The sequence below is a fragment of the Epinephelus lanceolatus genome, chromosome 12 (assembly GCF_041903045.1).
Source record: "Epinephelus lanceolatus isolate andai-2023 chromosome 12, ASM4190304v1, whole genome shotgun sequence".
NCBI lineage: Eukaryota > Metazoa > Chordata > Actinopteri > Perciformes > Serranidae > Epinephelus > Epinephelus lanceolatus.
Window position 1 is genome coordinate 33836045 of NC_135745.1, and position 27610 is coordinate 33863654.

General features: G+C 45.2%; 2 protein-coding genes across 3 annotated transcripts in view; one reads left to right on the forward strand and one right to left on the reverse strand.

The window, feature by feature from the left end:
- Positions 1-203: 203 nt before the first annotated feature.
- On the forward strand, positions 204-24063 carry nyap2b (neuronal tyrosine-phosphorylated phosphoinositide-3-kinase adaptor 2b). Of its 2 annotated transcripts, none has more exons than XM_033651231.2 (7): positions 204-1163; positions 3674-3875; positions 7667-7983; positions 13163-14224; positions 18221-19498; positions 19611-19714; positions 20858-24063. In XM_033651231.2, the coding sequence occupies exons 2-7, from the start codon at positions 3697-3699 to the stop codon at positions 21143-21145; spliced, it is 3228 nt and encodes a 1075-aa protein (XP_033507122.1). In that variant the 5' UTR covers positions 204-1163; positions 3674-3696; the 3' UTR covers positions 21146-24063. The 2 variants fall into 2 exon arrangements, with proteins under 2 accessions (XP_033507122.1, XP_033507123.1); XM_033651232.2 differs by having other exon boundaries at positions 13166-14224.
- Positions 22524-27610, reverse strand: part of LOC117272345 (uncharacterized) — a 30163-nt gene continuing 25076 nt past the window's right edge. The window contains exons 42-47 of the mRNA XM_078172857.1: positions 27495-27602; positions 27153-27290; positions 26895-27011; positions 26481-26669; positions 26072-26355; positions 22524-25979 (exon numbers count right to left, since the gene is read on the reverse strand). Coding sequence (XP_078028983.1) covers positions 25719-25979; positions 26072-26355; positions 26481-26669; positions 26895-27011; positions 27153-27290; positions 27495-27602 — 1097 coding nt within the window. The 3' untranslated portion in view covers positions 22524-25718. The remainder of the gene's footprint in view (positions 25980-26071; positions 26356-26480; positions 26670-26894; positions 27012-27152; positions 27291-27494; positions 27603-27610) is intronic.

Below are 27610 nucleotides of genomic sequence, written 5' to 3' on the forward strand. Positions count from 1 at the left end.
GTTGCCGGGGGAAGAGGAGGTTGTGTCTAATGAGGTCACACCCTGGCAACCCAGTGACTCCTCCCACTCAGCCCTCCCCTCCCCACTTCCCCCATCCTTCCACTTGGCCCCCTCTGAGTGTGCCCACCCACTCAACCCCCACCTCCCCCCCCTTCACCCTCTGACAGGGAGAGCTCTCCGTGGTGCTGAAAGCAGAAAAACACATCCAGGCTCCAGTTACAGTGCAGCTGCGAAGGGGAGGCAGGCGAGACACATGAGACAAAAACAAAGAACGACTAACTGGAGAAAGAGACTCGGGTATGAGTGCTTATGAAGATGAGTTAAAAAGCACACAGCAGGAGGAGTGTAGGGAAAAGGAAGGAGAGAGAGAGAGGGAGGGAGAGAGAGAGGATGACGCTCCAGTAGAAGGTGGCTGCAGTAGGCAGTGGGCGTGTTCTTGTTGTTGTGATCTATAGTTGGGAAGCCCGGTGTCATCTGCTTAAGCACAGACCAACTGTACAGACCTGTGCGGACGAGCGGGGCAGAGGAAACCGGCAGGGAATGCCATCCCTGGACACGCACACCACTCTGCTTTACCTCACTGGCACTGTGGATTCTTTGTACCTGTGCGACACTCTGAGACATTTTGTGCATTTGGACATATCAAAGCAGAAGGAGAGAAAATCTGGGAAAAAAGAAGCATTAGAGAGACTGAGCGCCTGGTCTGCAACTGCAAAGGGGAGTTTGATGTGAGAGCATTTGAGAGTGTGTGTTTGTGTCATGCTTGCGGTTGCGGGTGCGGTCTGTTGCTACGCTGCGTCTCCCTTCTTCTGTCTCTAGCATGTGCAGATGTGTGGAGCAGTGAAGCTGGCACCTGGCTAGGAGTTTGGCACCATCTGGACTGGAGGGGTCGCATCTCCCTTTTCTGCCCAGGGGGAGGGAGTGTTGGGCCGGGCACCCAATGGCCCAGCTCCCCTCTAGCACCAGCCTTATCCTGGGTCACAGGGACTCCTTCTAGCAAGTCAATCAGTTGGAACGTACAATGGATGGAAGTCTATGTGGATTTAAGTGGATTAGTGCATGGGTGCTCCAGCATAGGTCAGAGTTCACTAGTGTGCACTGGACTCATCAGGGGAAGAGGGAAGACACGTTGGTCCACAAACCAGCAGGGACACAGCCCCATTGTAAGTATACATCATGCAGTTGCTTTCACACAACGATGACACACAAACCCACATATGCGTCCAAATACTCGTGCTATACTCATCACAATAATGCAAAGTGATTGTTTCTCCATTCACATCCATATAAAAATCTCGAAAGTGGAAAAATGCCAAGTGTTGCACCTGTGTGTGCCTCGGATTACAGGTTAACCTTCACGCAGTCCACTGATGTATGCGTGTGTGTGTGTGTGTGTGTGTGTGTGTGTGTGTGTGTGTGTGTGTGTGTGCGCACGAGCGCCCATGCGTGTTGTCACCAGACAACTGGCCTTGCAATCTTTTTGACATTGTGTCTCTAGAATATCCATGCTGCCCTTCTCCTGTGACATGGTTGCCTGGAAACAGAAACGGTGTGCCAGTTTCATTTACTTTTAACGCAAAGTGCACCTCTGTGTTCCAACTGTTGCAACCCATGTCAGCTGGGGCAAAGGGAGCGAGGGGAGATGAGATAGAGAAGAAAAAAACGTATAAAGTGAAGGGGAAAGAGTGAGAACGAGAGGAGAGGAGGGAAAAAAAGCTGCGTTGAGAAAAATGGGTTGCTCAATTGACAGGTTTTTTTATAGAGATTAGCAAACAAGAATAGCATTTTACATTGATGAGTTACGGGAGGACAATCCAATGTGAAAGGCCGGGTTGGTAAAAACAGTGTGATAAACAAGCTGATTCCAGTGCAGAGTGCTGCTGCAGGCTTACAGGGATTAGGCAGGCAGGCTTAATTCAGCTCAAACACTGTTTGAACTGTGCCTTCCCATTGCTGCACCCTCAACACATCAAACTGGTGCACCTCATTTTCTCTTCAGAAACCACAATGTATTTTCTTTGTACAGCTCCAGATCTCTGGCTGTGCCTGTGCATCAGCGATAAGACCTGATAATCAGGGGGAAAAAATCTCCGCAGCACTTGACACCAGGATTCAGTGCCCTAGTTTGAACTCTGCTCCAAGATGGTGAATCCATCTGTCCCGTTGGCTCTTATCACTCCTCTACTCGTGCCTGTACAAACCTACACTAAGGAGAGCTGAGAATTAGTCGCAGGGAGTGGAAGATAAACCCACTGACCTAAGCACCATGCTGGACTTATTGATAGGCAGACACAAGTTAGAGGGATGCTGAGGATGGCCAGACAATGGCCAGTCTCTCAGTTGGCCTTGCAATCTCCATCTGGCAAGCACCCCCCCCCCCCCCCCCGGTTGCCCTTGCCTCCCTACGCACAAACATACATACAGTTATCAGAAGCCCCCTCCCCCTCTCCACGCACACTCACACTCAGTGCTTCTCTCACACGTAAACAAGCATGAGTCTTAGGCTGATCTGAAAACACTGACCTACATAAAAGCGTGCACTGTCTTCTTCCCATCCACCGCTGGACTCTCCAAAATTCACATCCGGCTGTTGCACAATGCATATACTATGTTGCATGCAGTTGCACAGGTTTTCAAGCAAATGCGTGCACGCTGAATCACATCACCGGGTGCTCCATGCTGTGTTTGGATCTCAAGTGGCTGCAAACAATGCTGTTTTAAAATGATTCACATGTGGAAGCAGTGAGTATGGTTGCACTAATATGGATGTTTCACTGAAGAGGCTTTTCCTCGCAGAAGCATCCACACTCTCTCTCATGACAATGATGGTGTCAGTAATCGTGTTTTTACGCCATCAAAAAGGCAGCAAGGAACAACTCAAGAGGAAACTAATTTTAGATCTGAGACTTCAGATTGATGATGTCCGCATATGCAAAACCATGCATCACAGGCGAGTAAGGGTGGTTCATTTAATCTGTGTGGTTGCTCCCAGGAGTACTATATTTTCACATCTGAGCCCAGCACATATTGCAACTGCAGAAGATGAAAGCCCTTTTTCAGTTTCATTCAGACACTCACTCGGTTACAGCCAATATGTTCAGCCAGAAAATGTGCAAACACAACTGAGAAAACGAACAGCCGCTACTGATCCACAGCCAATAAGAAAACTGCAACTGAAGGTTATGAGTAAAACTGTAGCTAGATGGTGAGTCCCTTGACTGTTTGCATATTAACATGTGCATGTGAGCTTCTGTGTGTGTGTGTGTGTGTGTGTGTGTGTGTGTGTGCGCACTAGAATGATAGAGAGAGATGTTGCAAGCCTCCAGGGGAAACGTTTACTCTTGCGGACACATGATGCAAGTCTTTGAATCTTTCACTGGCCATGAACTCCACGCACAGCAGCAGTAGCCAACATTAAAAACAATAGCAACATTATAAAAACTCAGTCGTGTGACATCATTACAGTGCTGATGCAATCTTGCTTCATCGCATTTCAGTTCACCAAGGCTGACCTTGAAAAATGAAGGTTGAGAGAATGATTACTGGCATAACAGCGTGCTTGTTTTGCATTCAGACCACACTCGTATGTGATGTCCTTGTAGTCCTAGTAGTATTTTGTGTGTCTCTATCTCTTTAAGGCAATCACTTAACATTTTCTACATGTCTTTGTCAGAATGCTGTGGAAACACTTGAAGAATGATGAGCTCCAAAGAGGAGGAAACTCTCCGTTTTTTCCAGTATGTTGAGGAGAATGGGCTGAGAGCCTACAACGGCCTGGTAGCACAGAACTTGGACCACGCCAGGAATGAGAGAAATAGGACATTCCTGCAGGAGAAAAACGACAAGAAGAGAAAACAGGAGGAAGCCATAAGGAGGTAGGAAGGACACAAACAAGTAAAGGGCTTCACAAAGGGGAAACAGACTCACTGACAAAGGTTTTGCACACTTCAGGATTCTGCTCTGTAAATGCAAGAATGCCACTGGGTTCACTTCAGGAAGAGGTTGTAAGTAATTGGGACAAGTGGCCAGAGGGTCCCCGAGGCAATGGCAGGTTGCTATATTTTGGGGGTTGCCAGTGTGGACTGGTGCACCCCATGATCTATAGAGGATAATTAATTTTTCACTTTTAGACTTATTTGGGACTTGTCCTTGGATGGAGGTCGCCGCTGCTCCATTTCTGAGATGGAGAGTGTTTAGAATGAAGAAAGACTGGGGTGGGCTGTGACAGAAAGTGTGTTAGGATATGAGGATGGGAATGTGACATGTTAAGAGACTTGTGGTTATGCTGTTGTGATTTAAGTGTACCTGTTTGTTGGAAGAAAATGTGGGGAAGGTCAAGAAGTGGTTGCAACACCCAGTCACATGTGCTGCTGCACCCTGTTTTCACATGTTGTGATGAGCCAGCAGTTGCAGCTGTGCCACTGCTGTGTGGCATCCCAAAAACTTGAGCGAATAAGAGCCACGCACTCGCAACGTGACCAGCACGTGGATACGGCGTGCTTGTGTTGTGGGGTAGAATAGGGAGCACTGAGTCACAGAGTCATCGGGATGTTAGCGGGACATCGCAGAGGGGTTCAGATTGTGTTTGTGTGAAGACATGGACATCTGTGTCGCTTTGTTACCCAAAGACAAGTATGGAGTGACACCAAGAATCACTCTGAGTAGGTTATGGGTTTTGTTTTGGTTTTGGTTAATAATTTGAGCTTTGCTTTAAGAGCTATGAACATCATAAATCTGCTTCGATGGTCGTTTCTATGCTGTAAAATGGAATAGTATCACCTCTCAGTTTTAGAGCTGATGACTCATCTGAAAATATATAATTTTGACAAGTCAAGACATAAAAAAAATCATGCTGTCTTCTTCATAGTAAGGTATATAGCACCCATAAGTAGCTATTTACTGTTATTTTTAAAGAGAACATCAATTAAGATGCAGATTTTATTTAAGAGGACCCACTTAAAGTTGCAGAGAAACACTTGTTTCCCACTCTATAATCAAACAATTAATCTAATGATCAGTTTCCAGTGGAAAGGCTTATGGGGAACGCTGTCATGGAATCTACAAACCATCTCTGTTCAGTCAGTCTGCCTGACATGGTACAAAGTATTTTAGCAGCTGTTGGGAGTTTCAGTGATGTGATGTGTTTCACTGATGTGGTTTTGACGGCTGTGCATTTATATGTGACCAGATGTGGTTCTTCTTAACTGATTTATTCAGGCACACTTTGAACCCTGTCACAATTCAGTCAAAGGGTACCGAGATTAAAAAAAGAGCTGTCGCTGTAATCGTCCCAGCGCATTGTGCAGAACTCGTGACGTATATCACTTTCAAGATCAAAGCTGACTTAGAGTTCAACTGTGTACCTCAGGCATCAGGAAGACAGCTAAGTTAGAGTTCCAAAAAAGACTCCAAAATCTATTCTGGACTTTCTTTTATCACTTGCCAGCAAAATGTCTCCGCTTCCGTCGTTATTAGCAGTCTGATGCAGGGCTGGAAAGTAACTCGCTGAATGGGACAGCAGGGCGATGCCTGAGGAAAGTGGCATCTACTGTCCTGCTATCCTTCCACTGTCTCTCAGCTGTTGCCAAAGCTAAAATATTAATACACAGTCACTGGAGGAAGAGTCTAAAAAATAACTGGATTTTTCATGAGGCCTATAAGTAGGTCAATGAGACGACCCATTTCTACAGTAACTGACTGAGAGTGTGAGGATTCATTGTGTGCTAGTGACATGTGCATGCACGGGCACGGACGACAGGGAAACAGGACGTTTTAGTGTGTGAGAAAAGGTAGGAGCGAAATAAACGGCCCCTGTGATTGTGCTAGGGAGAAAGAGCTTGTTAGAGCAAATGTGTTTAAGAGTGAGAGGAGGGGAAAGAGAAAAAAAAAACCTGTTAGAGAGAGATTAAGTGTGAGCTCAGTTGCAGGAGATGTGTTCTGCCTGGTGACAGCTGGAACAGCCATAGGCCAATCAGAGCGGCACGTTAGATTTGAGTGAGGCGGGCCTTCCTGCCTGCTGCTGTCTCACTCTGGGTTGCTTTTATTGTATTTCATCAGAAGAAGTTGTGCACACAGTCACACACAGATGCCCACAGATTTACTTAAACGTGCAAGCGTACTTATAAACACACACACACACACACACATACACACACACTTTCATTTACCTGTATTTACATATGCATGCAAATTCCAAACGACTGCTTTCTCTGTCTTTGCCCTTTGTCACATGCACACAATCACAGACAGATTTTTTTTCCAATTGTTTCCCCCCCTCAGGCTCTCCTTCAGTGTTTTGTTTGTTTCTGTGATGTTTTCCCTGTCGCACAGTGTCACAGTGAGAGAGCTGCCCGACGACAAGTCCAAGTGCACCTGTGGTCTGTCCTGTAGCCAATCACTGGGCAAATATCCTATAAATACTCCAGTCACCACCACTCCAGTCACACCCACCCACCAACACCAACACACACAGCCCGTGTATATGGGTGTGCATGCACGCTGTCACAGCAGATGCAAAACCAAAACAGAGGGGAGGGAGAGACCGTTGACACCTGTGGCTGAATGCCATGGAGGATTTTCTACTGTTTGCAGAGACATTATAGCCCGAGCATGAATATTTATACAAAATATACATTAATAACCAGTGAACATGTGATGTAATGTTTGCCTTCTTTCAAATAACACTGGCAACGTGGCTCTACAGGTTGCAGCAGGCACCTTCCTCTCATATCAACAAAGCACGATGTGGTCATGATGTGCATCTGACATGCACGTGTGTTTTGTTATTAAAGTGCGGTGGCAGCTGGTTTCGTGTCTGGTTTCTATGGGTACCCTGTTGCTAGGCAAAGTTAAGCCCCTGACCAATGAACCCACCCCACCAGGCACCTTCTGTTCAGCAGCTGGCCGGGAGGGAGTCAGAGTCAGCAAAGTCACACGTGGAGGGGTCACACGCACACACGCATACACACCCACACACGAAGCCACACATGCAAATTCACTATGGCATTTGTTTAGATGTTAAAATCTCTGACATCAAGGTTAGATGTGACTTTGATATGAGTATAAATAAATGTACCAACTGCAGAGATCAAGTGTGTACAGACTGCATACTCACAATGTCTTTCGTACGAACCATTTCCCCCCACAAAGTCACATCTTGAGCTCATTTACACTGCAATACACACACACACTTGCACACACAAACACACAGCCCTCCTTCCCCCCATTACCACACAACACTCAGACATCATTAACGCTCCATTCAGGCCAATCATCCATTTATAGGGATTGATTGTGTACAGGCGGAGGGACTTCCATGGTGTCATTATGTGTGTGGTTGTGTGAGCAGCATTGGTCATATTGAGGGTTAAACTCAGATCAATGCTTTGCCCTGAAAGAGACCCTGTTTGCAGTGGCACTAACATGCCTGTTATTGATAACTTGGCGCTCTCGTCAGTGTGTCAGGGCAAGTATGTGTTAGTTCAGCTGCATCCTGACACAAACAGCTTCCAGGGGATGATGAGTTGTGTGTCTTTCTTTCAGCCCCCATAAAGTAAACTTATATGATATTTCAGATTGTTTTTATTATTCATATATTTCTGTTGCCTTGACCCTTTATTTGTCCTCTCTACCCTCACTCACTCGCTTCCTTGCTTTCTCATTTCAGGACAGGTGAGGACATCGCAACTGAAGGCAAGCACTTACGAATGGGCTCCATCACCATGCCGGACCCCCAGGAACGCATGCCCATGCCCCACCCGCACGCCCTCGCCTGCGGGCAGGGCTTCTCCGTACGCTCCCAGTCCCTCCACTCTGTCGGCGGTGGGAACAGTGGTGGCGGAGGAGAGGAGGAAGTGGGAAGCCCGACCTCTAGGAAGCAACCCCCACCCAAGCCCAGGAGGGACCCAGCCACGAAGCTGAGCATGTCGTCTGAGGCGGTGGACCACAGTCCCACGTCCACCTGCCGCGGGGAGAGATGTGACGGTGAGTGGTGGTGGCACTTCACAGCAAACTGCTGCGCTATATATAGCTGCTCTCTGCAGTGCCCTCCTCAACACTGCTTCTCCTACAATGACATGACATCTAGCTATTCACTGCATACTTCACTCTAAGTACCATTCTGGCAAATTGATGTTAAAAATATATATAATAATGAGCTATAAGCACAGTGGAGTTAAATCATAGTGAACACATTTGGGGTGCACTAGACAACAATAAAAATGTGATGACCAGCAGATCCATGAATTACATATGGATGAGTGTTAAAAGGAGTCTTACAAGTGTTGTGCTGCATTACACTGACTAATCTGGACAACAGTTTGCCTGTTCTGTGAGAAACTTTCCTTATTATGGTTGAATGACCAATGTAAACATATTCAAGATTAATTAAAGTGGAACTAGGCTGTATGTAATTTCTGCATTTAGACTGGCTCCCTTTAGGTTCGCTTTCACTTTGGCTCAATTTACAGCAAGTAAGTGCATCAACCATTGTGCAACCAAAACAGGAAGGGGATAGCGCTTTGTTGCCCCCATAGACTGTATAAAAAGATGGATGTAGTCACCGTAACATCAACCATTGGTTTCTCTGGCTGTCGCCATCTTGGCAGTGCCTGACTCCGCCCAACTCTTGGCCAATCAAAAAAGAGGCGGGCCAAATGAAGCCTGGTTGCTTAAACACGCCCACCTCGCTCGAAGCTGCTAAGTTAGCTAAGGCTAACAAGCTACGCTACTTTGGCTAGCCCTGTGGTGTTTGCTGCTCCCGCTCATGCTCCAGCTTGGTGCAAGCTCCCTCATGAAACAAAATATCCAGAAGGCACAAACACGGCTGGGAGGTCAGGTTCAGTGGCTTGCGAATTAGCTGAGATGATGCCTAGCAGACAGCCAGCGGCTAGTGATGGCGCCACCTGTCACTCAAAGTGACCACGCCCTTAATTATGTGCAACTTTGCCCTTAATTATGTGCAACTTTAAGCCTTAATAAAATTTAAACGGTTATAAATGTTCTAAAAAAATTCACCCCCCTGTACAGTTGTCATGAAAGGGGAAATTAGCAATAGAGACCAAAACCATTTTTTTGTACCAGGCTGTAAACATGTTTATTTCTGCTGTAAAGTTGAGCATTTTAACATGGGGGTCTATGGGGATTGACTCGCTTTTGGAGCCTGCCTCAAGTGGCCATTCAATGAACTGCAGTTTTTGGCACTTCGTCATCCCTGGAGGTTGCCGCTTGGTTGCCCCCCAGTAGCTATCCCCCTGTTACCAGAGAGTATCTGTCGCAGGTCTTTGCAGTTACTATCCCCCGTAGCAAAAATGGCCAACGGTGGAACAACCCAAGTAACTGTAGAAACGCGTCTGACCGGCATTCAAGCGTCTTTTTAGACAGGTGTTTTTCCGGCGTCTTTTTAGACGCGCATTTTTGTAGATGCTTCTTTTTAGACACGCGTTTTTAGATGCGCGTAGACGCTGAAAAGTTAAAATATTTTCAACTTTTTGAGCGTCAGATGCCAGTAGCTAGCGCGCCTTGAATAAGCGCTTCCAGCGTTTCAAGTGTCTTTGAAGCGTCCGTGTCTCTAGCGTCTCATTTCTGTGTGATCGCTGCCTTAGTCGTAACTTTATTTAACTTTACATTGTGCTCTTTTCCCTCCTTTTACCATCAGATCAACAAATATACAGGTTGTTCACTTACTTCCCATTGCCCCACAGATAAATCAGATAGTAAAAGATTGAGAATCGGGCACTAACTTGTTGAGCCGGGAGTGAACATATTGTAATGTGATGCATTAAGCATGGCTGGTACATGTTTGTGCTGCTTCAAACCTCTGGGCTTTGGAAAATATAACCTCTGACACCATTTAGGACCATGGTGTATTCAGGAATTTAATTTTTTGAGACACTTGAAGAGTAAAAGCTGAGAGCACATGTTCATTTTTCACAGCAGAAACAAATATTTATACATTTTTGCTTGTGCATGCACTCATCAGGTGTTATATATATACACTGCCTTTCCCTCAGTAGGGTTCCCAGGCTTTGACTACTGTCCCAGTTTCTATTACTGAGAGCAATGTCCTGATTAATATAGTAACACATGCTGTGCGTTAAGTTGAAGCTCTAGTGACTTCACCTTAGAAGTCGGCGCTGGCTATAGAAGGTTATTGGTCACACAGTTAGTTACTATTCTCAGGCAGAAGTGCCTTGACAGTTCTGTAACCTCATTTAAAACTGGCTCACTTATAGATTTCCACAAGGCAAATTAGCTATAAAATCCAAACTATTTTCCTTCCAGTTAAAACTGGCGAGACCAAAAATTAGAGACGCCTTGATCGAGATCCAGTCGGAGCACCCTGCAGCAATTTTAGTCAGTTTTCTGAAGCAAAATAAACAAACACAATACGCCTGTGTGGCCATGGATAAAAAAGAGGGTATAATTATAGAACATCAGCTCAGTGTAAGAAAAGCTTTAATGAATAGAATTGGAATTAATTGAGCAAAAGTAATGTTTCCCTCAGCGAGCCACAGATACAGTCACTGCTGTAGCATGTGCACACGGCTAACAGTCTTATTAGAGACAGTACAAGTGCTGAGCACAAAGAAACACTAACAAGCGCTGCAAAATTAAACTGACATTTAGAGTGTAATAATATTGGTCTCTGAGGTAGGTGTGTGTGAGAGCAGAAAGATTTAGAGGTAGCAGGAAGCTTTGACTCCATTTCATTTCGGAAGCTTCGTTGCCAACGTGATGTTCAGAGAGTCGCCCAGCCTGGCTCAGATTGGTGGGGATCTCTCTGTGTGCACACAGATCTTCCTGGGCACCACGGCAACCATCCCACAGAAACAAGACCCCCTGCAGCCTAGCCAATCACAGAATCACTGAGCAGCACGAGCCAATGGGGCTCCAGAGATGCTGAAGTCTGAGGCTTGCAAGCCAATCGGAGCGAGAGTGTGGGGGTGTCCCTGGCTAAGGGGAGGGTTGCGTGCTCTGTAGCTGGCGCTGTAGCAGGAAGGGGAGGAGCTTGTCGGAGTAGAATTCATTCAGGAGGAGCGATTGACCTAGATTCGTTTTTTTTCCCCAGGAGGAGAGGGAGGGGGAGGGGGTTTGCGGGTAAACACATCCGCTGCAGGGGGAGGGGGAGAAGAGGGAGCTATAGAGAGAGGAGAGGAGAAGGGACAGGGGAGTAAGAGATGTTTGTAGGGACGGATTCATCACCAGTACATTAACAGATCTCAAGATCCACCATGCGAGCCTGATAGTGTAATAACTCATTTGGTGATAGGCATAGTTACACCACTCTGCGCACACAAAGAAAGGAAGATGTGAGTATGGCAGTCCAATTAAACACATACCAGGAACACATCTGGGTTGAACCAAATCCTCTATTAACACCTTATTAATGGTAACGAGGAGAAAAGGCCTGTTTCATCCTCAGTTCAAATTAGCATCATTATCAGCCCTGATTTTTTTATGTTTCTACTTGTCAGCCTTCATTACTTTCTTGTAGTTATGCTGTCAATTTAAATAAAACACCATAAATCTATCTATACTGCAACATATTCTGCAGTTATATATTCAGCTGCAATAGAAAACAAGGCATACACACCTAAACAGACCCCCACTTTCAGTAAAGATTGACGTCATAGCTTGTGTGGTATGAAATGTGTACATGCCTGTCCTAATTTCCCTCTCTGAATGTGTAGGCATGTGCAGTGCGTGTACGCGCGCATGTAGGGATGGTGGTGAGTCATACAGTTGCGGGAAGTATGCGTGTGTCTGGGCCATCTGGCATCTGAATTATTAAAGGTGTAAAATCTGCAGTTTTTAGTTTTCAGACATGGTCCGGCTCTTAACTTCACTTATCTCCCCCCCTGCCTATCAAAGACAGGGACACTCCTATCCAAACATCCCAGTGTCTGACCTAGAAATACACCGCGAGCGACTCTGTAGTAAAGAGCGCTGTTTTACTGTGAGTAAACGAGCTTTAAGACCGCACTGTACGGTAGTATCTAGCTGACGCGAGCGAGCACTGTACCGTAGCCTCACTGCACCACATCTAAAGAGATTCACACTGCAATGCTACGTCACCACTATCAGAAAGAAGTTCCACAGTATGTGTGACCCAGATACTATACTCACATACTGCTCCACTGCCATATATGTGACCTAGAAACATGCATATGCCTCAACATTCCCACATATCTGACTCAAGTGTTGCTCTCAGCTACGCACGTTGACCTACATCTAACCCACAAAACTGCAGGAGGCTTTATATTAATGATAATGATTCACTTAAAGGTCCAGTGTGTAGGATTTAGGGGGGATGTACTGACAGAAATGGAGTATGATAGAATAAGTATGTTTTCCTCAGTGTATAGTCACCTGAAAATAAGAATCTGTGTGTTTTCATTACCTGAAATATTGATATATTGAATATCTACATAGGGAGCAGGTCCTCATCCATGAAGTCTGCCATGTTTCTACAGTCGCCCAGAATGGACAAACCAAACACTGGTTCTAGATAGGGCTATTCGCATTGGCCACCGCAGTTAGCAGGCCCTCCACAACATGCCAAACAGCATCAGACAAACACAGATTTTGACGTGAAACTGCTTTATTCAGTGGTTTTACCAGTTTAAATCAATGGGTCCTTTTGTTTTGGACAGGAAGAGACCTCTGCGGAAAATTCAGCTCCCGGAAAAAACCTCCTGAACTTTTGGATCTAAAGTTATAAGAGAAAAAAGGGGAACACACATAAGCAGGTGCTGGGGTAGGAGCCTGTCTCTGACATGCTGAACAGCAGCCCAGAAACACTGATTTGTAATGTGAAACTGCTTTAATTAGTGTGTTTACCAGTTTTAATCATCTGGTCCATTTGTTTGGAGAAGAGGAGACCTCTGTGGATAATTCAGCTCCCAGTAAAACCTCCTGAGGGAATCCTAACCAGGGGTTCATGCTTGGGGCATGGGCGAAGTTTTAGCTGGTTGCAATCTGCAATCCTCAACATTAGATGCCACTAAATCTGACACACTGGCTTTTTAATGATAAATGATGCTGACAAAAACTTTTTTTCGTCAAATGAAGTATTGTGTTGTGTGTAGAGTTATCAGGTAGTGCTTGTGAGTGTGATATTCTTCAGTGAATTTGTATTTAGGCTCTTCTCTCTGTTCTTTAGCAGCTCAAGGATGCAGTGAGGACTGCAGGAGGGTGCCGCCACCCAAACCTAAGAGGAACCCCAACACACAACTGAGTGTTTCCTTCGATGAGTCCTACATCAAGAGCCACGGAGGCGGCGGTGTTTGCCCCTCCAGACCCTCCCCCTGCGAACGTAACGCCTCGCCTCCACAGAGCGACGAGAGCCCTACGGACGACTGTGAAGATGAACCTGTCTACATAGAAATGGGTGGGATTGACGTCGGAGCAAGGGAACCCTTGAAGAGTGAGGATGAGGAACCAGGAGAGTCTGTGTACGAGGAGATGAAGTACCCAGCTCTGGATGATATGGAGTACCGCACTGACCCTGTGGGATGTCGCTCCGCGTGCCCCACCCCGGCACCCTATGACCCTGAACCTCTCAGTCGTTGCTCCACACCTCGAAACATTCCACTCTGTGACATTCCTGCACCCTTTCCCAATCTGCTCACCCATCGGCCTCCGCTGCTGGTGTTCCCACCAGCGCCGGCCCAGTGCTCGCCCAACTCGGACGAGTCTCCCCTCACCCCTCTAGATGTAGCCAAATTGCCCATGCTGGAGAATCAATCCTACAGCAAATCTCCAACATCCTCCACTGAGCCACCCTCCTCTGCACACATCCGCAGGGAGCTCACTGCCACCCCAACCCTCACCGTCTCCGGCCGCTCCTCTGCACCTCCTCTACCTTGTACCCTCTACAAATCCTCCTCCTCGACCTCCTATCAGCGCAGCCACTCTGCTTGCCCATCGCCAGTCAGCATGGGCCGCTGTCTCACCCCTCTCAGCCTCATGCGTACACCTCCCTTTGACGCTCCAATGCCATTCCCCGGGGGTCTGCCACGGAGCGCCTCTGCCACGCCTCATGGCAAAGGCTCGCCACCTCAAGACGGTGTGGGTCGACACCATGGCTCTATGCAGAATGTGTCAACAGGGCGTTCACGGACACCAACCAGCCCACTGGACGAACTAACCAACCTGTTCACAACTGGCAGGAACATGCTAAAGAAAAATGCCAGCGGTAGGAAGTCGAAAGAGCCGGGAGAGAGTGAGTCATTTCACACATTTGTCTCTTCACGTAGTAAGGCAAAGGGCACAAACACATGCACTTGTATTTACTGATGTTTCTTGGATTCCTGAAAAGTGTAGACAGCCTATAAATGCCTCCTTTCCTAAATCTCTTCCTGCATAAATTTATCCTGTATGTACATATCTTCATTTCGTAATAGAGACTGGCTTAGTGAAGAGAGTTAATGAGAAAGCAGATTGGAGGAACAAACTCTCAGAATAATACATGTTAGAGCAGGAGCAACATCCCAGAGCATCTAAGGAACGACATGAACGGTGTCGGTGTCTAAACTCTTCCACTGCAGTAAACTGGAGCAAACACAAATACATAGTCTTCAGTTCCCTAATCAGCAATAGTGTAAATTATCCCTGTTTTGGGTTCACAAGTTTAACCCTGCCAAATTAGGAGGCTGTGCTGAGAATGCAGCACTTTTACAGTACCAGGAATGGGGTTTGTGGCGCTCTCTGCAACCCTCCATTTGTTTAATCTAGGCCCAGCGAGCCAAGTCTGATACAGATCATATGATTTAATCTGAGGGGATTAGAGACTAAAGCGGACAGCAGGTCCCTCAAACCTACTCATGGCGTTAGGCCATCAGGCAGCATTATTTTTAAATATGTAAACATCATGTTTAAATACAGATAGCCATGCTGCATTCAAGGCTCCGAAATGAATGCAACCGTGAAGGCAAAGCATCTATTGGCAGAGATGGAATATAATATTCACAACTATGGTTTCATTAGCGTATAAGCACCTGAAAATGAGAATCATTGTGTTTTCATTACCTTGGAATGAGCTGTTTATATCTACATATGGAGCAGGTCCTCTTCCATAGAGTCCGCTGTGTTGTCCTACAGTCGTCCAGAACACACAAACTAGCTGTAGATAGAACCATACACATTTTTGCGTCGGCCACCATAGTTCTTTGACATGCTTGGCACATGGGAGAAGTTTCTGTTCTGCAACCTCAGCGCTAGATACCACTAAATCCTACACACTATACGACACTCAGAGTCTGGGACAGGATTGTACACAGCTCTCACCTTTGACGGCACCATCAAACATGAAGGTAACAGTGCTAACCGTGCTGTTGCTGCCCAATCTGTGCCAAAGACCAATTTGTTCTACACATGTGCAACAATGTTTGGCATTAGGCATTGACCTCCAATGGTTAGGGTCAGGACAGCCCATTGGTCAGGGGATAGGAACTGAAGAAATCGGATTTCTGGTATGGATCCGGTAGCGACAATCACTAACAGTGCTAATGACGCCAAGAGTGCTGACAGAGGTAACAGTGTTAATCTGGGGCGAACCGGAGGGTGGGTGTTATGCTTCTGCAACGCTGGTGTCCCAGCACAGTGGGTCGGGGAAGCTTTGTCAGCGGTAACTGCTGTATGAGCGCCGTCCATAGCTGCAGTGATGAGCTAGCCAGAGGGACATGAAGGGAGGAAGTCACATGCACTAACATACATGCTCAGCAACCAAGACAGAGAACAGAGAAACTCAGATTACAACACACACACAGAGGGAGTGTGACTTCATTCTCTGCTGCTACTCCACTGTCTTTTCATAGAGACGTTGTTGCTGCTGCATTATATTCTGAATGTTGTATAGAAATGTTAATGCTCACATCATCATATAGGAAGTCTGGCACCAGCAGCATTAATAGCCAGGCACAAATTAATGTTCTCATGCATAATGTAACCATTATTTTTTAGGGTAAAGTAGCCTGAATATTGTGAAATCTAATGTTAGCTGATAAAAGGTTGATGACTACTAGCATTAAACCAAACTAGGCTTGAGTGAGTTTTATAAATGCATGCAGGATAGTGTAGTTCATGTAGAGGCATGTCATGCATTATTCTAAAAGGGTAACTAATAAATTAATACGGAGCATCTCATGATTTGGAGTGAGGTTTGACATGAAATGTAACCCTATAGCTGACTTATATCTCTTCAGAGCTGAGCTATACAATGTAATAGAAAATGAAAAATTGACCTAAATCCCCATCAAATGCTCCAAAACTTAAAATTATTCAAGCGCATTTTGCACATAAATCATAAAAGAACTACAAAGAGTCCACACATCCATCCTTACTCGACGCTCTTAGCAACTACAACATAGCAACAGTGGAAGGAGGAGAAATCCCTGTTTCTTATTTGCAGATTCCCTCCCCATGGGTAATGCAGCCAATCACAGCTCAGGGCATGCCGGTTTACAACGGAGCAATGAGCTCCTGATGGGGATAGCTGTGGCTCTGAACTCAAATCTGCACCTGATCAGAGGATTTCAGTTTCTCTTTTCTGTCCAATCAGCACATACTCCACTCATGACTGAGCCAATCATGTGGCTCTGGCAGCTGTGCAGATGGGGATAGTGGGAGCTGAGTCGGGTTATGATTTCTTGCTATTTTGCCTGCACTGATAAATACATCTTCCAGTCGGTGCATACATTGTGCCCATTGGTGCACATTGCTGTTTAATCTGGCCATTTCTATACATTGTCTTGATTAAATTACAGGCTTACATCAAGTGATAGTGACATTGTGAAGGGGTGCGTTCAGGTGCAAGTGGTGTCTTACCAATCAGCCCTTTGATGGTATCTTGGTCTCTCGCCCCATATGGTTTGTAAACAGTTTGCATATGCTTTCTATACATAAAAAGTGGGCTGTGCTGACAGGTCTTCCTGTTTATTTATTTTTTTAATCCCCACACCTGTGTACAAGCGCCACATGGGGCTAAAGGACTGACAGGCTGCGTGTGTTGCTCTGTGATCGTTACACTGTGTGTAACAGGCACACAAACCTAACACAATGAATGGAGGTTGATTTTTTTCCGTCTCCCTTTCTGAGGCGATAGAGGCAGTAACAGCTAGTCTGACCCACTTACCAACTGGTTAATCGCCACACTCCCTCTCTCACACACACACACACACGCATGCACACACACTGAAAGCCATGTATGACACATAATATGACGCAGGATGGGCATGATAAGCGATGCTCGTGCATGGTACTGTATGCTAAAGCCCATATAGAAACCATATAGAGGCACGGCCTACATGGAAATCAATCATGCACTTTTATTTTTATTTGTGCAGTGATGATCTATAATGTCTTTACGTAGCGTTGACTCAGTGACACACACACAGCTAGCAATTTTATATGAACATGGGCTGGAATATGATGTGGATGCTGAAGAAGAGTCAGAATGCACAATTTAGTTGTGCATGTAGAAACTGTAAAGTTAAATACACAGACATCCAGTGGCAGTGGTTTATGTTCTATAATATGTTTTATACTGGTAACCATGGTAAATCTATGGTACTGTCATGTATATTATTTTGTAGATTTTAGGATGAAAGAAAAGTAAAGTAAAAAATGCAAGAAACGAAATCTGTAAAACAGATAGTTATAGTGTGTATTATCATATACCATGATGAACACTAATGCCTGGTAGCTCAAATATTGACTCATCTTACTCCAGTTGTTTATTGCAGCTGCTGCACTGAGTAGTGGGTGACACCTAGAGGACATATGATGGTAGTGCAGAAACCTGAAGCAGAAAAACAATATTCTTTCTGTATTTTTTTTTCTTAAAAATGTAATTGACAGTTTATATTTAAACAGTTTATTTTGAATATTTACAATGCGTCATCAACTACAATAAGCATAGATTTTAGGGAGGATGCAGAGGACACATCCCCATCAATAGAACATGTGCTTCTGTTCCCCCCCAGAAACATTAAGGTTTATTTTGACAAAATTGAGGACATTAACATCATAAATTGATGCAGAAAATGCAAAAATTGGTGCATAAAAATTCATCAGGATACAGGAAATTCTTTGACAGAGGACCCAAAAACCTCCTTAAAACAAAGCCTAAGCTCTTGCCAGCCACAGCATAATGAATTTGGATCTAACAATCATTTAAGTATTTGCCTTCTGAATTCCTTTTTCCTCTGTTCTTTTACAGCTGAGTCCAAAAGCAAGTCTCACAGCGAGTCCAAGCGTGAGGGTAAGGAGCGCCACAGCCACAGTCACAGCAAGGAGTCCAAGCGGGACTCCAAGGATCGCCACAGCAAAGAGTCTTCTCACCGGAGAGATAGAGACAAAGACAAAGACAAAGACAGAGACAAAGATAAAGACAGAGACAAAGATAAAGAAAGGGGGAGCAGCAACGTAGAGCCACTGCCCCACAGACGCAACAGTAAAGACCGTACTTACAGCGGTGCAGATGCACCACCTGTTCGCAGGGATAGCAGGGACCAGGGCTGCAGCAGTGTGGAGCCCATCCCATTGATAAGAAGAGACTCCAAGGACAGGGGGCTTAGCAATGGTGACCTGATGCTGAGGAGAGACAGCAAAGATCGGGGAGGGGGACATGGAATGGAGCCTTTGTTGAGACAGGACAGCAAAGACAGAGAGAGACTGCTAGATCAGCCGCCTGAGCTGTTACCAAGACAAGACAGCAAGGAACGGGCAAGAAACGGTGTAGACTGTAGACCTGAGAGCAGAGACAGACTGCTGGATCAGCCACCTGAACTCTTACCGCGACAGGATAGCAAAGAGAGGGCCAGGAACGGTGTGGACTCAAAGCATGAAAGCAGAGACAGGCCGCCTGAGCTTCTCCCCCGACAAGAGAACAAAGACAGAGCTAGAACTGGAACAGAATACAGGCATGACAGCAAAGACCACCGTCCTGATTTGTTACCCCAACAGGATAACAAAGAGAGAGCAAGAAACGACGTAGAACATAGGCATGAAGGTAGAATAGACCAGCCGCCTGAGATCTTACCCCGACAAGAAACATCCAGAAGCAGCAACAGCAAGGACAGGGTGGGCTACAGCTCTGAATCCAAGCATGAAGGGAGAGATCGGAGCTGCTACAACGGGGGAGATCTCCCTCCTCCTCCTCTGCCCAGGCAGGACAGTAAAGACCTGAGCAGGACTGGACTCGAAGCGAGACGGGACAGCAAGGACAGAAGCCTGAATGGCTCAGAGCAGCATCATTACGATGTCAAGAGCACCAAGAGCCCGTCTGCAATGGAGTATAGGTGTGATAGTAAAGAACGTGGATACAGATCAGATGGCACACCCAGACGAGACAACAGAGCCAATTACAGCACCGATCAATCAAAAGCACAAGAAAGGAATGGCAGCACAGTGTCGGGGCAGCACTCATCCACGACGACACCTACTCACCACAGGAGATCATCTGGTAGCCCACCGACGACCATGGGAACAGGAAATGGTGAGGGTTAAAACCTCAAATTCAAGATAATGTAGAATTGATCATAACCTTTTGTATATGCGTCAAAAACCTTATTACATATGACCAAACATGATTTTCCCTCCCTTTATAGATCTGAAAGCAGCAGCTAAATACGGCCGCTCACCTTCTATGCCTGCAAACCCGTCCCCGATGGGAACGCCACAAAGGAAAGCAGCTGAGACACATCAGAGTCAGGTATGCAGTCTTTGTCTTTACTGGTGAACACACAAGTTCTCAATTTCACCACAGACATTTCTGTAATTCCTTTTTTCCCTCTGTGCTCTTCTCTCTGGTTTGAAGTGGCTGAGTTGATTTAGAAAAAAGGTGTCCTTATGTGACCCTATCAGGATTTGGCCAAAATATAAATCAGAATCAGATGAGAGCTGATGGGTTGTTGGGCCGCTGTCAGATCTGATCAAACTACATCCATAGTCTTGATGAAGCAGTTTTGGAGTGTTGAACTCTTTTTTTCTACTTTCTGAACAAGCTGAACTCAGCTCATGACGGATTTCCTTATATGGTCATCTGCTCCAGGCACGCTACTGCAAGTGTTTACATTACGTAACCTACACTGCTACATGAAGCCGTGTGCTAATATCAGGGAAACATAATCTTGGTTGCACAGGATTTTCATTTCTCCCCTATTTTGGATCATATTCCTACTGGAACATGTGCGGGTGTGAAGGTTTTGGTCAAGAGGCTTTAACTCTTAATTTTTCACAGCAGAAAATGCCAACAACGACAAACAACAACAACAACGGCCTACAGGGCAAAAGTCGTAGTAACTTTCCTAGTTGACAAATAAGTGCCTGCATGGACAGTGACGTTCACAATATGACTTTATATAAGCCTGAATGACATCATCAGTTCTCTGTCTTATCAATCTCCCTCGATTTGTTTGTGTTTGTATGAGCCATGTGGTTGTAGTGGTGACATATACGCCGCTCCCGCTGCTCAAATTTAGCAGCGGATGTGGCGCATCTGCTGGTTACGATACCTGTCAAATGGTGTGCAGACTCCATCTTCTCGGGGCACTGCAGGCAGACTCTGGCGTGGTGACGGTGCAGACCCAGTGAGATATGGCAGACCCCAAAAGCGCTCACCAATCAGAGCAGACTGGCCTTCTTCTGAAGGGAGGCTTAAAGAGACAGGCACTAAAACACAGGGGGAACACAGATGTTCAGCACAGACAGTGCCAGGAAAATAGTGTTTTTTAATATTAAAACGTGTTGTACTAGAAATCTTAAATACAAGTACAAACCTGAAAATGAGCACAACAGGTCCCCTTTAAAGTGTGTACAACTAATTCTGATTCTTGATGCACTGACTCTCCCTCAGATGCCCCAGATGCCATGGATCTGCGGAGACACCACCATGCTGGAACAGATCGAGAGGAAACGCACCCTCTGCATGGAGATCCGCTCCAGGCAACATCCGCACCTGCAGAGGTCTCTGGAGAGGCCTCCTCCTCTGGACAGGAACGAGGAGCGGCACCAGGAGAGGAGTCAGTGCAAGCAAGAAAGTGCATCCGTCCTCCCAGGCTGGGGGAAAAGCAGCGGGGCCAAAAAGATCCGTCCTCCCCCTTACCCTACACAGAAAACCGTATTCTGGGACACGGCCATCTGACAGTAACGACACACTTACACCTCCCTGCCACACAACCCTGAATTACCCACTCCCTCTTTCCTCTGGGTTGTGCTGATTCTTCCCTGCAACATCAGGGGCATCAGGACAGCCAATAAGAGCACTGGGGGGATGATACTCGCTGATGTCAAAGGACAGTGGTGGTTACCATAGCAATATTTCTGCTCGTTCAGGTTGTCATGTTTTCTTATCATCACTGGTGATATTTGATATTTTTCTATTTCCTGTGACTGGATTCTTGTAATATAATTAGTAGAATAGATATTTGATGAATAGATATTTTCTAAATGAGATGGGGATTAAAAAGCATCTTAAATTATGTATAGTAGATGTAGATGCAATCTAATGTTTGTTTTGTTATTTTTGTTTTGGTTACTTTACATTTGAAAGCATAATCTATCAATACTTGTACTGTAGTAGCATAATTTTCTTATGCCCAACTCTTTTTTTTTGGGTGCTCAAAAGCACTAAAATGAATGGACTCTTCAATTCTGTCTATATATACTTTACATTTTCACTGTTGTATTGTAAGTTGAGGAGTTAACGTCAACGTGCTTTAGATTCCAGCGCCCTCCATGCCTGGTCCAGTACAGTATGTTCTAGAATGTACAACAGTCGGTCCTAGAACAGAAACAGGAAACTTTGTGTGCTTCAGTTTGTATATTACAGTAAGAAGCTGTGTAGTCACGACGTCAAAGCCTTTCGAAGCGGTTGAATCGTTTTATAGGGAAACCTGTTGGCTGGCATGTTGTAGAGAACAGAGAAAGTGTGAAACGCTGTATTCTAAGATACACTATGAGGGTGGGTCGGGGAGGTAGTAAATTAGAACATACATTATTAACAGTATAATTTCCAAAACCAGCCAAAGCCTGTCAAAGCGAGATATGGGTGTGGTTGCACTTTGGAACGGTTGGTTATTTGAAATGGGATTGGTGGCAATAGCTGGCGAGCACTAGCGCCCTTACTTTGCCGGCCATGCACACTGCGAGCACCATGACAAAGTGTAAATACTTGATGCCAACGACCAGCCCGTACAATCAACGCCTGAGCTTTTAGAAACATTTCTTAATTTTACTGCAGATTATAATAGCCATATGCACTTGCTTAAGAAATAACTTTCAAGATTATGCTTATATATATATTTTTGAAAATGTTAAAGGTAGCTGTGCCATGTAAGTTTTTAATTTATTGGCGGGGAGGTAAAGCCTCAGGAGGCTGGCTGTGTGTGACATGCAGCAGGCTGTTCTCATGCACTGTTCGTACGTTTTCCTATGAAAAGTGATGCACCGAAATTCGTACATATCTCGCGTAATCATGAGTCAGTAATTTGTGTATGACCCCTGATTGATAGCGTGACCAATGGGGGGACGGGAGTAAAGAATGGGTCCTGTAGGTAGGCAGGTTAGGGTGGTGGATGGGTCACAAAACACAGGACTTTCCTCCTGGAGACTGGTGTTCAGAACAGTGTGAACTCTAAGTGAACTTTTACCCCTTTTCTACTAACAAGGAACCGGTTCTGTTGCGGTTCCCACGTCTAATTTTGATCCGTTCACAGCCTTTGGACAAAAAGTAAATTGGTTTAGAACCCGAAAAGTTGGTTCTCAGCTGTAACCAAGAAATACGTTTCCCTTGCCTGAAGGTGCAGACCGTGACAACCTCAGTAGGCCACTGTTACAGCAGAACAAAAGTTTGCAGGTAATCAGTGTAATCCATGATTCTGCCACAGCTGTTTACTTCTGTTCATCGTGCAACACCCTGCGTTGATGAAAAATCCTTGATCACAGTGGCTTCGCGCAGAACTGGTGCAAACGTGGGCTGATTAGCTAGATAGCATCAAGGTTCCAAGAATCCTGACAGAACCAGCTCAAGAACCAGAGCTAACGTGGTGGAAAGGGGGTGTCTGAGTCGACTCCGTGTTTTGTTTCCTAAACCTAACCTACGTAACGTTACGTTAAGTGCATAACATCATTCATGGGGTGCTAATTTACAGGATTTCACACAATCTGTTGTGTGTGTACATTCGCAGGATATCATACGAACTGTTGTATGAGGATACGTTGCACGCAGTCATCTATGACTGGTTGTCTCTGACAATATTCCCAATTCAATTGGCTGGTAACCATTTTAGAAATCGTTTAAGGACCTATAGCATGGCAACAGCTCTACCCAGTCAAACTGACAGGGGTTGCACAACGGCCTACAAATCTGAGGCTTTGTGTAAAAAAAAAAAAAAAAAAAAAAAAAAAAAAAGAAGAAGAAGAAGAAAGAAATCTGCACTACCCATCACATTACATCACATTTAATCAGGCTGATTACATACATGTCCCTCTCCCCCTGCTCTCTCCCTCTACCTCAACCTCCTACTTACATCATCTAAATTGGTTCTCTTTAGCACATTAAAATGCAATATTGACATTGCCAAAATAGTGTGGGTTTGACAAATGAGCTAGCCCTCAGAGTGCAAGTGCAGTACCCCCTCACTGGTGAGAATCAATGCTACAGAGGTTCCTCTGTGTTGTACCAGTATGTGTGTGTGAGGGAGAGAGCTGTATGTGTTTGTGTGTGCGCGTGTGTGTGCCAAGCTACACTGTATGCAAGTTGAATCTTTGAAAATGATTGTTTTAAGACATTCACTTTACCCTATCCATGATGTTGGTAGGTGGAGGTTGGAAATGTAATAACGATGATGTACAATCTTTTTGTGTGTATAAACGTGCACTGTGAAAAGGTAGAGAGAGCACCGCACTGTCAGAGTCCTCTGTCTTATTGCACTGAGTGTTCTCTTGTTTTGCGTAATAAAAAAAGAAAAGGAAAAAACATGTTTGAGGAAAAAAGTACTGTATTCTGATTGTCACTTGGGTTCTGTTGAGAGAAATAAATATGAACTTGAAACCCGCTATGGAGAACTGTGTCCTGTTGGAATTATTCATTTTCACCCATCTTGGGATTTTTGAATGTAGGTTGTTTTTCCAAATGTGAAAGCTACTGAGCTCTGAATAACTTTAAGCATTTTTAAACATTTTAATTGTGGAGCACAATTTAGATGAAGAAGAGAGGGTCTTCAGAACATTTCTCCTACAGGACTTAAAACATGAAACTTCAGGTACAGCAGCAAGATGATCAATTCTCAAACATTTTCATTACGAGAAATAGCACCTTATTGAAAATAATGATATAAAAAGGATACAGTAATGGCAACATACTAAAAATTTTATTTTATAATTTTATAGATTCTAGTTGATGATATTTAGCAATAAAAAAATGCGGCTTTGAGATTTCTAGATGTTAAAAATGGAATTGCTTAAAAAATACCTTGTGGCAAACTTTGTTTATCATGGTTCCCACACGTTTGACAATGAATTTTCCAGACTTTTCCATAAGTCTTCCATCACATTTAACCAGATTTTCATGACTTTATTGATGTCGTTTAAAATGTTTAGGCCTTCATAGCAATACAGACATACATTATAAAAAGTGCCATATGTAACTCTTGCAAAAACTGTTGAGTCTCATGCCAGGTCATCACGGACTGACAACCTTTGGTTGGTAGTTGGACCGAAACACCAACCCAAAGTGTCGGTACTTGACAACCTGGCATTGAGACTCAATAATCAACTATCTCCCTTTAGAATTACACACTAAACCTTTAAACATGCATGCATGCACATTCAAGCCGCCAACTACCTGCGTATGCCAACTGACCAGACCAGCACCTATGGATACTTTGCAAAACATCCAGGCCTTTTGGGTGATAGACCAAAGGAGATTTTAGTGATAGATGTTAATACAGATGTTTGGATTATAATTTGTTTGTTGTAATTACAAGTTTATCTGCATTTATTTCTTGTTTAAAAAAATGTGATATCTTAATAAGTTAAAGTTGTTTGCTGTCATGTCCTATCAGGCTTCCCCCACTCAAATGGATCAATGACTCAACATCCAGACATCTAAACATGTTGGATTAAATCACCAGGTATCGTAATGTTAACTGTTGCCTGTGAATAACCAACTGTTTGAGATTTGGCTGGAGAAGACAGCCTGCTCCTGCTATACTGTATGACTGTACTGCAGTAGCCTCCCACTCAACTTTCTATCCATCAGTAGTAACTGTGACCAGCGTCATTTAGCCTTTTACCACACTGACAGTGGATATTCACGTATATTATGTGCCTCAAATCTCAGTGTGCAAGCCTTGGTTAACCTGCTACACATCAGCTTTCAGCATTTTCCAGTTTCTCTCCTCATGTAACAGCACATTTCTTACCCGGAAAAGGGGGGTGCAGCCTTGGTGATGATGCAATGTTGGACTGGCCTGTGTATCATGTGATACTAGTGATGTTTTAACAGTCACGCAGCACGGCACTAATATGTTTTTTGTGTAATGTTAAACATGTTTTGAGATTTTTTATGAACATATTCTAAACCATAGCCAAACAATATATACTCAAAACTTTTCCAAAACATTCTGTTAATACAAAACAATTTCCAGGCCTGGAAAACCATTTTTCTAATTTCTTAACCTTTCCAGGAATTTCATGACCATGAGAGCCCTACTCTATTGTTCTCTGAGGCAGACGTGACACTGACTGGCCTTGCGTCGCTGTTGGTCGGCTGTCTTGATGGTGCCAGGGCTCGGGGTGATGAACTGCTCTGTCTGACTCACAGTAGTCAGCCAAAAACTGTAGAGGTTTGCAAAGTAGTTACAGGAGCCACGCGCACCCTGGCACTCTATGAAGGGGTGAGTCCGGAAATCCTTCAGACAGCTACCAGTAGAAGTCAGAGACTGGCCACCTCCCTCATCACCTGCCCCTGTGTGCTGAAGGGAAAAGTTGCAGAAGGTGGTACACATTAGGTAAGTTGAAAGCGTTTTTGTCTCACAGACACACTTAAGCTTTTTATCACACTCACCAGAAGGAAAGAGTAGCCCGTCCACAGGCTCCTCCAGCCAGGTGGGCATGCAAGGACTGTGTGATCTTGGCTGTGAAAAGCCACTGCAGGCGCACCTGTCTCACACACCACACAGCGGCTGATGTGGGTCCTAATTGCCTGGCCAAAAAGTGGCATCATGGGTATGGGAGCGGTGGTGGAGAGCCAATAGGATTTGTCGTTGCGACTGGAGTAGTGACAGGCAGCTTTGTTGCAGTAGGAGAAAGGCATGGTGGAGAAAACAGGGAGGCAGGAGCCAGCCTGGCCTAGAGGAAGAAGAGATAAAAGAACAGAGAGAGAGAGAGAGTAAAAGAAGAATAAACCCTATAAACTCACAGACTGATGCATAAAATAATTTCCAATTAAAGTACCACTTTGTACAGATCCTTACCCAGATCTTGAGTGTGAGCCTTCTCTTGTCCCTCCAAGTAGACCAGACTGTAGCCCACCCAAAGCTGACTGCTGCCTCCAGGGCACTGTGGCACCTGAACTGACTGGCTGTGGAGAACCAAAAGGAAGCCTGACCTTGATGCTCCCCCGTAGCCTGGTGCACCCATATCACCGGGTGGACCTGCGACACCTGAAGAATGGAGGGGTTGAACAGTTAGCGACAGGGTGACATGGAGGGAGCACAAGAGTGAGGATGAGTTGAAATTGGGTATTGGATGCAGACGACAGTTTAATTTGTAGCCTTGAGTGAAAGACCAAAAGTTTCATCCAGACCCTTCTACATAAACTGAGTAACTCTAGGGCCCGTCTCCAACGTGCCAAACAGCATGCCACATGACTGCGTCAGATTATTGACCTTGAGGTCCAGTAAATCCTCGCTGACCAACTTCTCCTTGGTCTCCGACAGGACCGTCAAGACCAGCAGGACCTGATTTGCCAGGGAGGCCCACGTACCCTATGGCACCCTTCTGGCCTGAAAACACAGACACAAATACACAGATAAGGACAATTATACATACAGACGACTGAGGATGAAGACACACAACACAGATTTATTCAGGCACGGACCAGAATGTGTACACACATACTCAGAGAGTATTTAATAATCTCTTACCTTTACGTCCTGGAGTCCCGGGAGGACCTGCATCACCAGGGTATCCCGGAGGTCCTGGGTCACCAGCAGGTCCTCGGAGTCCTGGGGGAGCATTCCCTGGACGTTCCCTAATAAAGTCACCAGGAGCACCTTTGGGACCTGTAAAAAACAATAATACAATGACTACCAGATATACTGTTGTAACACAGCATGTCAGTCGTGTTGAATAAATGAGAATTAATTCTTTACTAACAGAAACAGAAACAGACAAATGTTAAGTCATACTGTGAGTGTGTGTGTGTGTGTGTGTGTGTGTGTTGGCATAGAGCTATGGGCATATCTCTTAGCTACAGTTCCGCTCACCTGCCTCTCCAGTTGAGCCAGTTACTCCCTTGTGGCCCCAAGGCCCAGGGACCCCAGTCTGACCTTTGGGTCCAGGAGGACCTATAGAACCATCAGGACCTCTCTCACCTGTCAAA